The sequence below is a fragment of the Cheilinus undulatus genome, linkage group 7, assembly GCF_018320785.1.
Source record: "Cheilinus undulatus linkage group 7, ASM1832078v1, whole genome shotgun sequence".
Taxonomy (NCBI): Eukaryota; Metazoa; Chordata; class Actinopteri; order Labriformes; family Labridae; genus Cheilinus; species Cheilinus undulatus.
The window spans coordinates 29,400,035-29,415,001 of record NC_054871.1 but is presented as its reverse complement, the minus strand read 5'-3'; the positions used below and the strand labels follow the sequence as shown (position 1 = coordinate 29,415,001).

General features: G+C 39.1%; 1 protein-coding gene across 4 annotated transcripts in view; it reads right to left on the bottom strand.

Moving 5' to 3' along the window:
* tle2b (TLE family member 2, transcriptional corepressor b) overlaps positions 1–14,967 on the bottom strand; it is a 137,783-nt gene that overhangs the window by 89,712 nt on the left and 33,104 nt on the right. For all 4 annotated transcript variants that reach the window (XM_041791146.1, XM_041791150.1, XM_041791147.1 and 1 more), the window contains one exon: positions 11,630–11,693. In XM_041791146.1, the coding sequence (XP_041647080.1) occupies positions 11,630–11,693 (64 nt within the window). The remainder of the gene's footprint in view (positions 1–11,629; positions 11,694–14,967) is intronic.

Below are 14,967 nucleotides of genomic sequence, written 5' to 3'. Positions count from 1 at the left end.
GTGTGACGGAACAAAAACATCATTGTCTTTCGACACTTAGCACCCTGACCCAGTGTAACAAAAATAGTCTTTGCTAAAAACAAGAACATAAATCAAGTTTAGGAAATCTATCCAGACCATCTCCACACATGTGGATGAAGTTTTGAGCTGCTGGCAGCCCTGGTCTGATTTTAACCCCTGGTTATATTAATAACTGTAATATCACAGTAATATTTACAGACTTTATTCATAGATCATTTATTTTCAAGTCATTCAAAGTGGAATCGTTTTCCTTATCACTGGAATGATCAAACAGTGCCGCAATAACTACCAACTAAGCAGATAGGTTTAGCCATATGTGGAGGCGACGGTCCTCAACACAGACTAGAATCCTGATCCTGGCACTGTTTTGTCTTCCCCACACTGTTTCACCATATTTCATATCTTCAGCTCTCCCATCCGGAAAAACTAAAGACCCTCAAAAAGTAGAGATGGCCCAGATGCAATCCAATATCAGCATCAGGTCCAATATTGATATTATTTTCCTAATGAACAGACGGAACCAATCCACGTCACAATTCCAACGTTTTCGACAGTCTAAATCCACTCATATATTTCACTCTGACACTGAAGATTAGTAAAATAACATCAGCCATATGAGTCTGTGTGTTTTTTTTTTCACATTTTTAACTGTCAACTGTTCACATCAGGAAATGTAGTACTTTAAGTGTTAATTATGATTTTAAAAAATTCAGATTTTATGTTGGATAGTGGCACATATGTATCAGAACTGGATCAGAAAAGAAAAAGTGGATCAGAACATCTCTACAAAAAAGTATGTGTGTATTTGAAGGAAGAGGCTCAAATCTTTCAAACATTGTATAGTATGTATTTAGTATGTATTTTTATAGTATGCTTGTGTGCTCATCCATGGCCTTTGCTTGACACTATTTATTGTAGGGAGGCCTATACAGTAGTTAGCTGGAGCCTTAGTGTAAACATGTCAGAACTTGAAAAACTGAAATTGAAACATTTGAGTTAAAGTTAACAGGAGTGGCAAAGTATTCATGTGTGACTGTAATACAAGTTTTTATCTCATCCTTTTGTATCATGAATTTAATGCCACAATAATTTGTCTCTCTTCAGCAGCATGGCCGTTGATCAACACCAGACCCCTGCAGGGTCTTTGTATCACACTCAACACACACAGAACCAAAGGGAGGCCGCCTAATGTGATTCCTGACTGGGAACTGTCACCCTCCAGTAGACCTGTCTTTTTTCAACTTTACATTAAAGAGTCTGGGCGCTCCACTCCCCCACAAGAGTTTTGTCCTGTGTTTGACAGAAGGAATGAGTAGAAGGTGGTAGAACAAAGAAGACTTAAAATAAGACGATGTAGAAAATTAATATGGAAAAATACAGATCAGCAACTCAACAATAGCCTTTATTCAACTGCATAGCCTTCAGTCATAAAGCCATAATCAAGGTTTTCACATTTAAGGGCCAATAAATCTTAAACAGTACACAACCTCAGGGTAGGAAGGAGAGTAAGACAAGACCAATATAAAGGCCCTTCTGGATTATGATGTTGACTATTAGTGTTTCGTGATGCAAGAAATTTCATCTAATCTTCTTTCACATTTGACTGAGCCTTATTCTTAAATAATCTGCTCACTGAAAGATTCTCCCTCAGGCCATCAGGGGGAAATGCAGCTCTCCAGAAGGGAGTTTTACTTGCACTTTGCGTAGGCATGTGACCGACACGTCTACGCCCCCCGATTAGCCCGGGCTACAATGCAACCTTATTTAAAAATACACAGTGGAATTCCAGGAGAGCAGTGAAATCTGAGAGCCATGAATTATAAATACAACAGGAGGAGAGAAGCAAGACGCCTACAGACACTCTGGATGTTTGTGTTTGCAGCTACCACTAATGTTACACACTGCCAACGTCCCCACACATACTGTACAAGGAGACGAAGCAGTAGAAAAGAAGCCAACGCTAAACATACAACATTCAAATAGAGGCAGAGTCTGGGTCTCCCAAACATACAAATACAAATTTCCAAACATGCCTCTGCTGGTGAACTGCAGCAACACTAAATGACGGGAGCAAGCAGAAATAGTTATGGTGTTATCATCTTACCAAGTGTGAAATGTGAAAATGAGCTCATTACTAGCAGTAGGAATTCAGGTGGTAAATGTCAGAAATAACATGTTTTGAAAAGTTGAGAAGATATGACTGTAAGAAATGTACAGATCTTAAGAAAAAGACATTATTTCAAACACGGTTAGTTATCAAAATTATTACATACATTTAGTCGGTACCAGGGAGGGAAGCCTACCTAGCCTGACAGTGGTTTTGTTACAGTAAACAGCACATAGGTGAAGTGGAACCAATGTCTTTCTTGTTGCAAGTCCAGGGTAGTTAAACAACGCCTGAATTTTCGTGTAAGACTGTAGAATTAGTGTGCAAAATATCCAATTCTAGCCAAGTCTGACACTCATAATGCAGAAAATGCCATGAATTTACAGTGCCTCTGAAGGAAGAACAGCAAACATTTGCACAGTCAAATATAGGACAAATTGGTTGAAAAATGAAGTTTAAAAGAGTGACAGGATCATGTATGCACTAACTATCTCTTATTAAATTATCTATAACTTTAATGCTATAAGCCTTGATTAGTAATGCATACCATATTAAATAATGCTGCTTGTTAAAATAGAGTGGCTACTGAAACATTTTTCAGTTAGGACCACTTTGTTATTAGCACTTATGCTATTATTTATGTCTGGCAGTGTGGCTGTTTTGAGATCTCCCTGCCCTTCCACAAGCCTACGTGGAACACTGCACGTTCCTGATCATCCTGTGCCAATAAGGAAAGCCTAAAGGCAGGGGGAGAAGCAGCAAAAAACCAGAGCAGAGCAGTCATTATTGACAACAGAATGACACTGATTAAGTGAAGGAGGAGCTGGGGAGGAGGGGGGTTTAAGAGCAGCTTGCAGTGGGAGCGGCAGAGCATAGCAGGAAAGAGCAGTTTAAATATGGCAGCATGACAGGAATAAGCTAATAGCTTGCTTAGAGCAAATCAGCTGGTTGTCAGCTGATGAAGGCTTGCCTGGCATCAGCTGATCTCAATCATGGCAGCACTAGACTCCTTTGCCTGCCTGAACTAATGCTTAGTTTGTGGTGGGTAGATTTTTTTAATCCACTAGTCACAGTGGCAGGTAGATGAAAAAGTTGAATTCCAACACTGGATCAATATCAATATATAATATATAAGTGTAATTCAGACGCCAAACCTCAGTCCTCAAAACACACATTAAATTTAAGTAATGAGGATGAACAAAGACAGTGATAAGTGATCATGCTAACATTAAAACATGTGCCTAACTAATATGCGCATGAACAAAAAACTGCATGCAGAGAGGAGTGAAAGAACAGGAAATCCCAGAGAACATGACGGACATCGAACATAAGTATATTGCCTAGAGGTAGGAGAAAAAATCAATACAGCATAGTATCGCGATATTTGGTCTGGTGATATACCGTATCGTCTCATCCACCAAGTATCGATTTTTTTCAAATTAATTGCTAAAATGAACTGAGGTCTATGATACTGGGCAATAAAATCAATTGTTTGGACATTTGTTTGTCCAGTGTGGTTGGCAGAGGTGACGATCATAGAGCAGGAGAAAGTTAAGTTAGTAACAAACATGGCAGCACCAGGGGAAGGACATTAGGAATGCAAGCAGGACATGAATGAGATGGACATGACACATGAGGGTTGCAATAAGTGCTACAAAATAAAATACTGCAGAAATATGACAAACAGGAGGGCAAGACTAATTCTAAATCAGCTAAACAGTTGATAAAATTGTATTAATCGTGATATATCACAATATATGGTATCACAATACTCACTGTATTGCAAAATGTTACAAAATCGCAATAATATCGAATCCTGACCCAAATATCCTGATAATATTGTATCATGGGGCCACTGGTGATTCCCACCCCTAATGTTGCCTATCCACTGATGGTCAATTACAGGTACAAATCCATCCATCCATTATCTACATCACCTTTGTGATGGGGGTACTGTGGGTACTGATGCCTATCCCAGATGTCATTAAGTAAAAGGCAGGATACATTCTGAACTGGTCACCAATCAATCACAGGACTGCGGGTACACTGTAGGTACAAATGACCTTGAAAAACAATTGAAAGGGTTCCTTTATTTTTTGGTAAAGAACGTTTAGCAGGGACCATGGGTGAGTTTAATAACTCCTGGAAGCAATTCAGAAAAAAGCACTGTGTAAAAAAAACACTGGTGTTTTGGCAAAACACTAGCAGGCATACAATTCTAGGTGATCAGTAAGTATGAGAATCCATGATAGCAAGATTGTTAAGATTAATATCATTCATGGTCAGAGAATGACAGCACTGGCACAGTACTTAACCCCCCCAAACCCAAAAAAAGACTCAGATAATCCTGAATGCAACCATTACCAAAAATGAAATATAACGATCTGGTACTTGCAATTTCCTTCCCAAATGGCTCATCAAGCATTTTCTGATGTCAGAAATTATCAATGAGAAACTTGTTTCACTGCTGCCAAACTGCATAGTTCCAGTTTATTTTTTTAAATTTGGGCACAAATATTCTCTGATAAGGTTTGGGGACATATAGGACTCTGGGTTTAAAATGACCACTTGGTTAAGATTAGACAGTTAGAAGAAACCAACATTAACTATCTATAGGATATAGTGAGCAAAGAGCTGCCTCCAATGTCAGAATAAATCATTTTAAAATCCTCTGAAACACCAAGACCTTGCCGCTTTACATACTTGTGGCTCTGATAAAGTCAACATACCTCATTTGGCAGCCAGGGGTCAGTGACTTTAACATGCATGTCATTTGAGCTGTTATTTCTTACATGTTTTGCATAGAAATGGTGTGGCCAAGTAATCATTGAAATTTGCACTGGGAGTCATTACGTCTTCTTGGGTGTTAAAGCGTAAAAGCTCACAAAAAATCCACATGCATCATCCCGTATAACCATCCTTGTAGTTTCCAACCCCTCACCCTAGTATTTAAAGAGCTTAAAAGTGATGAATAGTAAAGGCAGGAGCAGTGCAGCGTGGTGAGCAGAGCCCCAGCCTGTGGAAACAGGCCTCAGTGTGGATGACAGGCCTAACGAGCTAAATATAGCCTTCTGGGTTATCTCCTCTGTGGGCGCAGCGAGTCCGTTGTTGCTTCACATTATTTACGTGTCTGTGCATGCACCCTCTCTCTCTCTTTCCCTCTCTATCTCTCTTTCTTTCATTTCACGCCCCCCCACACAAACACATCACTATCTCTTTCTCTTGCACCCTGTGTTGCATACTATCTTCTCTCTCTCTCTCTATTTCATTCCTTTCCAGCGTCTTTTTTTCCACTCTCCATCTTTCCTCTCTGCAATTCTGTCCCCTGGTATCTCTCTCTCATTTCGTCTCATTTTTCACTCTTTCCCTCTGTATCTCTCTCCTGCCTCAATCACTCTCTCCCTCTCCTCTTTTATTCTCTTTATCTCTGCCTTCGTTTGTATCCTTCCCTCCCTCAGCAGCTCCCTGTTTTTTTTTTTTCAGTCTGACACTCTCTGAGCCTTTTTTCTCTCAAGCTATCTTTCCCTTTGAGCCTCTCTTTCACTCCCCTCCCTCTCATTTTCTCTCCCTCTTTCCCTCCCTCTCATTTCGGAGCCATGTGTATGAAGTAGTGTGGCACTCTGTTAGCCAGCCACCACTACGGCACAAAGAGCCCCAGTTCAAATGCTATAGCCTAGAGTGGTAACCCTTTAATAACCTATATGCATATGTCACATCTGCAGCCCTCTCACCACCTGTCATATGGCGCTCCTATGACCAATGATTGAACTTAAACACACAGAAGACTATACTCTTAGTTTCAGGGGCTCAGTGGCCACAAAGGCTGCTACAATTAACATGCAAAAAGTTTGATAAGATGTCATGCAATGCCAGCGTCCTAGACATGAACTACATCTATGTTGGTATGTCACCACTCCCACTGTGTAAGACTGGGTGGCAAGGATTTGAAGAGGAGAAGGTGGATGTTTGTCTGTGCCATTTGTTCCACACAGTAATTCTGTGAAACCGCAGCTATAACCAGGGAGTGCCTGAGATTAGGAGAGTGGGTGTTTTAAAGTCTGTGGTTTTTTCAGAGCCATTTCTTTGTGGGTGTTCTACGCAGGATCATATTTATGTGCATGTTTCTTCTTGTTCTCTTTAACCACTTAGAAAAGCATATCAAGGATATTTTTAATGAAATTAGGTCACTTTGGCAAGTCTTCTGTTTTGAAGGACCACTTGTGGATCTGTTTGAGTACTTTATGATCCTAAATAAACCTCAGAAACTTTATGTGTAAATTGTACAAATTTATCATTCAGTGCAAGATTTTATTCAAACGCTCTGTTTATTTAGCTATCAAACATAATAACTTCACAGTGTGATCAATCACACTTGTAATAGGATGAAGGAGTCAGAGGAAGATTAGGTTGAGACTAAAGTGTAATTGCACAGATCGGAATGGTCAATTTAGAGTTATTTTATGCCATTTTGGAAACTGCAGAACTATTGGGCAAGGGTGACATTTGACTGACAATACCACATGGAGTCCCATTAACCTCCCAAAGTAAGATTATGTCATTTGTTGCAAAGGACTGTAAAGAGGATCAGACTGTGAGCTAGTGACACAGGGCTACAAGCCAGAAACAACAGATCAATCCAGGAAAAACAGAAGTTGACAAGCCTCCACTAATGTGATGGCATCTCTAACATTTGGAGGTTTAAATGAAAGCTAATGATAGAACATTTTTCTTCTTTTAACATTATTTTCAATATAAATGAAGCTTAGAGCTAGTTCGTACAGGACACGGTTGTCATACGCTCAGCTGTGATCAGCTGACAGCCATCTGATCTCAATTATCACTTCCTAACTCCCATAGACAATTGCAGCTCTTTTTCTCAACACAACACAGCGGTCTATTTAAATATGACGTACTTCTCACTAATCCCTGTTTGCATTAATGCTAATGCACCACGCTGCTGCTGCTGGCAAAGCTTAACCTCCTCCACCCCAGCCTCCTCTTTTATAGCATAAAGCGTGATGCACCCTCATAGTGAGATTCATGCTACAATAGATCAATTGCTTTTGAACAAATTTTATTGTATTTGGTATACACTGTCATTAATGTATCTATCCATATAGGGTTTTTAGCTATGCGCCCTCTGGAAAGTCAAAGCATGCTGTTTAACTAACCAGGGAGCATGTTTTGAGCAGAGCCTTCTCCGCCAAGTAAAACTATCCATTTTGCAATAAGTGGTAAAATGTATGATGAGAATGTTTTTGTCTGAACTTCATTTTGCCAACAAGTAAGGGTCAACTGGAGAATTGTGGAGTTCTAAGCTGCTCTAACTGTTGTGACAAACTTTTACTGTAAATAATAAATTAACTGGTGTAGTGTCTGTGATGGAGTGCAGAACAGAGACACAGAGCAAGCAGAAAGAAGAAAGACCTGCAAAAATCAAATAAAATCCTACACCTTCCTGCATGTTTGTGTGGATGTGCTGATGTGTTTCTGAAGACCACAACTGTAAGTCAAATAGATAACATCGTATTTCTCTGTATCACAGTTTTGTTTTTTATACCAACGCTTGCTTTCTCTAATTGATCACCCTATCATAGCCTATCATAGCACTGCTACTCTCTTTCAAATGTTGCTTTCTCCTTCACCAGTTCATTCATGGAGTGGTTGTGACAATGCTCCACCTCCCCATCACCGCTCAGTCTACAAGATGTCATCACAGCCTTAGTATTCGCAGATTGGTCAGCCTCCTTACTGTATGATCCTCAGACATCATCTCTTCAACCATGGGCTTCACAATTAATACACTTTCATCTAATTAGCCTCAGATGATATCAGCCAACAACACCAATGTCTGGACTCCCCAGGGGGATAGATCCAGCAGACACCCTTCTATCATGCTATGTCCTTGTGGAGTTCAAGCGCCAAAGAGACTGACAATCTCCTGATTGTAGTAAGCTATCAGATTAGTCTATGAACATGCCATATGATCAAGTATATTGAAAAACCTTTACCCTACGCTGTGCAAGCCTACATTAGTTGAACAAGTCGTTTTCTATAACTGGCCTAGAAAGTGATTTTCATGTTCAGCAGCAATCTTAACTGAGTCATAAATAAGAGCTCCTGCATTTTGAATTGAGTTCAAATTTCCCTTTTGCTGTAACAGTTCCACTTGAGTCCAGCTGGTGGCAGTAAAACACTCCTTGCTGGTTTGTCAACAACAATAAAAAAACAAAGAAATATAACATTACATAACCTAATTGTTATACTAAATAATTTTAAGCCTCTGTAAAAAAGACAGAGAGAGATCATTCACTCAATGAATGTACTGTATCTTGGAAAGGAAAAGTGACTAAATTCAGCTCCTGTCATGAAGCATTAATTCCCACTGCTTATTTGTAACTCCCAGGGAAATTAAGCAGTATTGAAATTAAATTGGAAGTTTTAATGAGGAGGAATTCATTTTTCTGTGCCTTGACAGGGAGAAACAAAGGGGTAGTTAATTCTTTGAAAAGTTACAGCAGCTCACATTGAGCAGCTATGAGCTATGCTTATCAATATGTGTCTTGGTATGTTAAGAGCACTGTCTTTAAAGTTATCATAATCTACGGAAAGGGTGTCCAAGCTTTTGGACACCGAAAACTAAAGGGATGAGTGGGCCACTTTAATGCCTCACCTTAAGCGTATTAGAGTCACAGTAAGTAACTTAAGTGTATTAAACAGTCTACATCCCGGCTTTCCATTAGCAGCAGACAAGGCAAAAAGCCAATTGCTGTTTAGGATTTTAGGGTAGCATATCAGATTTCAAGGGGACCCTGGTTGACCCTGGTCACCACTGGATCTGCCCCTGGACAGGATGGGAATGAGAGACTTAAGGCTTATTACACTCAGATCAGCACATAACTATCAAACTTTTTTGGAGTTGATGCTTTAAGATGATTAGGAAGATATCCTTTGTGAACAAGACCTTGAGAAAGAGTAGATTGCAGAGCAAAAAGTGTAATTCATGCTGCTATTTGCAGTCAAAATCCTTTTGTCTTTACTCATTGGGGTGTTATGAATCTATATACTTACTGGTCCCTTTATTAGGTACACCTCGCTAGTACCGATTTGGACCCCTTTTGCCTTCAGAATTGCCTTAATTCTTTGCGCTACAGTTTCAGCAAGGTGTTGGAAACATTCCTCAGAGATCGTGGTATATATATATAGACATAACAGCATCACACACTTACTGCAGATTTGTCAATTCCACATCCATGATGCAAATCTCACGTCCCACCACATCCCAAATGTGCTCTATTGGATTGAGACCTGTTAAGGTCATTAGAGTACACTGAACTTGTCATGTTTAAGAAACCAGTTTGAGATGACCTGAGTTTTTTGGCATGGTGTATTATCCTGCTGGAAGTAGCCATCAGAAGATGGGTACATTGTGTTAATAAAGGATGGACATGGTCAGCAACAATACCCAGGTAGGCTGTGGCATTTAAATGATGCTCAGTTGGTACTAAGGGGCCCAAAGTGTGCCAAGAAAATATCCCCTACACCATTACACCAACACCAGTAGCCTGAGCCATTGATACAAGGCAGGATGGATCCATGCTCTCATGTTGTTTAAGCCTATTTCTGACCCTACCATTTAAATGCTGCAGCTGAAATTGAGACTCATCAGACCAGGCAACAATTTCCCAATCTTCTATTGTCCAATTTTGGTGAGCCTGTGTGATTTGTAGCCTCAGTTTCTGTTCCTAGCTGACAGGAGTGGTACTCAGTGTGTTTTTCTGCTGCTGTAGTCCATCTGCTTCAAGTCTTGACGTGCTGTGTGTTCAAAGATGGTATTCTGCATACTTTAGTTGTAATGAGTGGTGAGTTCCAGTAGCCCTTCTATCATCTCAAACCAGTCTGCCCATTCTCCTCTGACCTGTGACATCAACAAGGCATTTTTTCCACACAATTGCTGCTCACTGGGCATTTTTCCCTTTTTCGGACCATTCTCTGTTAACCCTAAAGATGGTTGTGTTTGAAAATCCCAGTAGATCAGCAGTTTCTGAAATGCTCAGACCAGCCCACCTGGCACCAACCATGCCATGTTCAAAGTTAAATTTAAAAGTCACTTAAATCCCCTTTCTTCAGCATGCTGATGCTCAGTTTGATCTTCAGCAAGCTCTCTTGATCACCTCTACATGTCTAAATGCAGTGAGTTACTGCCATGTGATTGGCTGATTAGCTTTTTGTGTTACAAGCAAATGAACAGGTGTAACTTATAAAGTGGCCGGTGATTGTATATTGTTATTATTTTGAATGTCCATGTTCACCAATTGCCATGATGTCTCAGTCAAGTCATGAAAAAAGTACGTCAACAAAGTCTTCATGTCAAAATGTCTGTTTACAGAATTAACACAGCAGTACGGCCTTGTGTTATGTAACTATTTATTTATCAGTTATTTTCCAGGTACACATAAGCATTGTTGCATCTAATTAGAGTGCAAGAAATGCAATGTAAACAAGACTTCTAGCCATGGCTAATCGACAGTCACAGCATCACAGTTAGGTTCTGAGGAGTAAAGATCTATAACAGAAAATCCTCGTAAGTAGAAGAAAAGAAGGACGTGTATGCTAAATGACTGAATGTGTATGTGCCATACCTCATGTGTGTTTGTGTGTTTTTTATCTGTTTATCTTCTGCCTGTCTGTCTGTGCTCTTATATCCATTTGTCTATTTCCCTGTCTGCCTGCTTGCTTTTCTCTCTCACTCTATTTTTTAGTCTATCTGTGTCTTTCTCCCCCTTTCTCTCTCTCTCTCTGTCTATCCATCTGTGTGTCTATCTAGCTTACGGCCCTGATCCTGCCTGCTCTCCCAGGTTTATGAAATGCGAGCAGCTTAGCAGATGGTGCATATCGTATTCTGGTCGGCTCTGTGTGGGTTTTGTACCACAGACGAAGGCTTACGATACATGTGAGCCTTTAGTCACACAGACACACCGACACAGAGGGAGCTCAGGCTGTTAGCGCACCAGAAACAACAGAGAGATGAAGAGAAGACAGAGAAACAGACTGAGCCTGATGGAAGGTCTGGGATACGGGGGAAAAAACGTAGAGGGATATGGGAAAGAGAAAAGTATGTTTTTGAGAGAAGTATGATGGAGTAAGATAAACACTCAGAAAATCATATAATACAATTTAGTCATTGTTTTTTGGCTACTATTGGACATTCTCAGCTGGTTCCGTCCAATCAGAAAGCTCCTGAAGTTTTTTCAAAGGTAGCAAAGAACCGAGCACCAGATAAACTTGCAATTTATCAAGAAACTGGATGCTGGATGTATATCAGTAAGACTTACATGTAAACTAATGTAGATATTTCAAATATCTCAGCTGAGGCCAAAACAAATCAATGAATCCAGACAAAAAGAAAAACAAAACAGATAAAGTCCCCTGACAAATGTTTTATTTCAGTTTTGACTTAAATAGATTGAACTGTAGCTGTAAAGTTCTGACTGAACTCACCATGATGTAGTGCCTCTGCATCTCTGTCTTCTCACTCGCCAGCTTCTCACACTCCAGCTTCAGGCTGCACAAGGACAAGAAAGGACACACAGTCCCGGATTAAATAGCGTATTTGCATTGACTGAAATGAATTAGAATTTCCGCAGGACTTGGATTTTGCTGGGGTCAAACATAGTTTAAGTCTGCCAAAGGATACCAAAATTTATTCTTAGCCACACACTCGGGCAACCGATTACTGCTGAGAGTGACACTGAAGATATCACCTTCGTGGAAAGCAGGCTTGTCTTAGTCACCACTCTAATTCATCATACTACAGGACGTGAGAGTGTGTCTGTAGTATACATTATGTGCACATCAGTGTGAGTGGAGTACTGTAGCAGGCTTCATTGAAACCACTAAAGAATCTGTTTTAGTCTACAACAGATAACATACAGTCAAAACTATTTAAATGCAAGCTTCTTTGAATGTCCCTAATTGAAAGGCTTCAGAGTGTACAGATAATTCTCCATATGTAATTCTCTAAACTTAATCAGACTATCTAGTTAAGCTGGGAAAAAATGACTTTAACAGGCACTTATCAAGTCAGTACAGCAAAAAGGTGAGATCAACCATGACAGAAATCAGATAGTTTGTTTAAAAACACACACTTTTCCATCCTGCAGGTAATTTTCTAAAATTTTTACAGTGCTGTTGCCACTGATAATGTCAACATTATAAGTGAAAATAACAGGTACATTGCTCAGCTGTTAAGTGGTGTTTCTGTATCTCAGCAGGCTGTTCAGATGTGAGAAAGGGGCTGGATGCTTAAACCTATGATGGTTCATCTCTCTCTAGGCCAAGGTCATGACTGGTCAGCTCTATGGTAACGTGTCCATCAGTGATATTAAGCCAAATGGACTGAGATGTAAATTGCATTTTATTTATTCATTTGTTTTAATATTCTGCTTTACAGTGATTAAATGTAATGGCAACAGTATGAAGCTGAATTAGATTTTTTCAGATACAATGTAAATATGTTTGTTTAGTTTAATCAATTTCAGACAAAATAGAAATGTCTTTGCAGTAAGAGGCTGCTGAACCAAACAACATTTAGATTTAGGTGAGGTTAACTGTATGACAGCAACAGCAACCAATTCATAAATAAACCAAGCACTGAATTTTACAGAACTGAACTGCAATGTATCTATGTTCATATTTATACATTTATTATATAGAATATATGATACTGAAAAATGTGGAAAGTGACTGGTGGAGTCATCTTTTGATGTGTGCCAGGAAAAAAGTTGTAATACAACTTTATGCCAGCAGTTTAATCTCCACCAGCCATAGATAAAAAATTATACTGCAGGTTTATTATGGTGAAATAAGATAAGACACAGATTGCAGTTTTTTCCATACCAGAAAGACAAAAAAACATAATTGTGTTGTGTTCAGTGATATGCTGTCGCATGAAGGCATGACACCAACAAAACTGAAGCAGCATGAAAAGAGGAGACCTGTTTAATTTCAAAGATTCTGTTGAGATTTGTTTTGTTGATCTGATATTTTGTTCTGATTCAGGTGAGGTTGTTAAAGGTTTTTGATAGTTTATAAATTTTTTGATACGGCTTACTTTAAATGTGGTTCTCAACTGGTGTGTCAGGACCCAAGCATGTGTTGAGGTATTTCCAGTTGGGGTGAAAGTTTAACAAGAAAAAAAATGGCAAAAAGCTGAAGTACAAAAGCCTTAAGTGGACTCACAGTGCATTTTTTCCATGTATTTTTTAGGTTTCCCTACAATGAGGAGTACAGTTTTCATTCATTCTGTCATTATTTTCAACCCACAGTTGCCATGAACAGACAGAGGGACAGCATGAAGCGATGGGCAATCAAACAAGAGAAAGTGCCTGATGCTAGAAAAGAGTGGCGATAAGAGAAAGGTGAAGCTATTTCTTGATTGTTTCACAGCAGTTGCCAGGGTATATACAGCAAACTTGACATTAAATTTAATAATTTTTCAGACCTTTTTCAAAACCCTCTCAATGTATTTTTAAGACCCCATGGCATCTTTAATTTAACCAGTTACATTGGTGACACAGTTGTGTGCATGTTTTGTGCAGATTATAAAATAAAAATGAGACAAAAGAGTAGAGAAACTGCAGATAGTATTTGTTATTGTAGTATGCAAACTAAGCTTTCTTTGAGATACTAGTAGGGCTAACATTAACAGACACTGTGCAAGTATTATACTAGGCAGTTGGCACTTGCATGCACATTCCTGTGAAATATTAGTATCATCCCAATCCCAAGCACCAACACTCAAAACTGCTTCTCAGAAAACTTCCATTTACCCATCATTTACATGCACACATCATTTGACAAAGTTAACTAGTAGTAGTAGTAGAGCTTTAAAAGTGTACTGATAGCTCTATGGGCCAGTGTCAGCTGACACTGGATCTGGTGGAGTCCCAACAGAATCACTTGTGTAAAAGTATAAACAAAAGCAGAAAAAATAACCTGCAAGCTCTTTTGACAAATATAGAAAACGGAAACAGCTATAAAATTTAAGACCTGGTGGTCTTACATACTTAATACTTTTTAAAATCCTTAATTTTTGCTAAATTGACTTATCAACTTTTAATACATTTTAAGACCATGCAAACACCCCAAGTTGCACTCTGAAGAAGATAGAAACACACCCACACCTCTGCACAGACATGAAGGAAGTTTTGACATTTTTAAGACAAATGCTGGAGATGTGCCTCTTTCTGTCCGCTGCATGGAGGCACACAGCAGAGAGAAAGAGCTATATGTCATATCCCATGCCTCTATCACTGCTAACTGTTTAAATTACCAGTAGACAAAAACATTTCATTAAGTCATGTAAGCGCCTCAAGAGAGGCATGTGTTAGTGTCTGTTACAGACAGATGTGGAGCAGAGGAGAGAGACATATTGTTAAAAAATGATTTATAATAGAATTTTTACATTTTTTTAACCATAATTCAGAGTTTAGCCCAGCTTTTTGATACCAATTATAGAACTTTTTCCTGTCATCAGTATCATTTTAAATGTGTGTATTGCTTTGGCAATGAAACTGATGATGTTTTCCATGCTAACAAAGCCAACTGAATTTAAATGTAATTTCATTGAATGTATCCTGGCTCTAAAAGTTTTCCTTAACATCCTAACAGCCTCAAAGCCAAGCATTAACACTGACACCCATAAACTGAGAAATGAATAATTTTGTTTTAAATTTTACTAGCATATACATTACATCAATCATTGGTATGTGTTTGCTGTTTAGTGCAGTGGTTCTCAAATTTTTTGTCAGCGACTCCCAAAATATAGTGCCAGATAC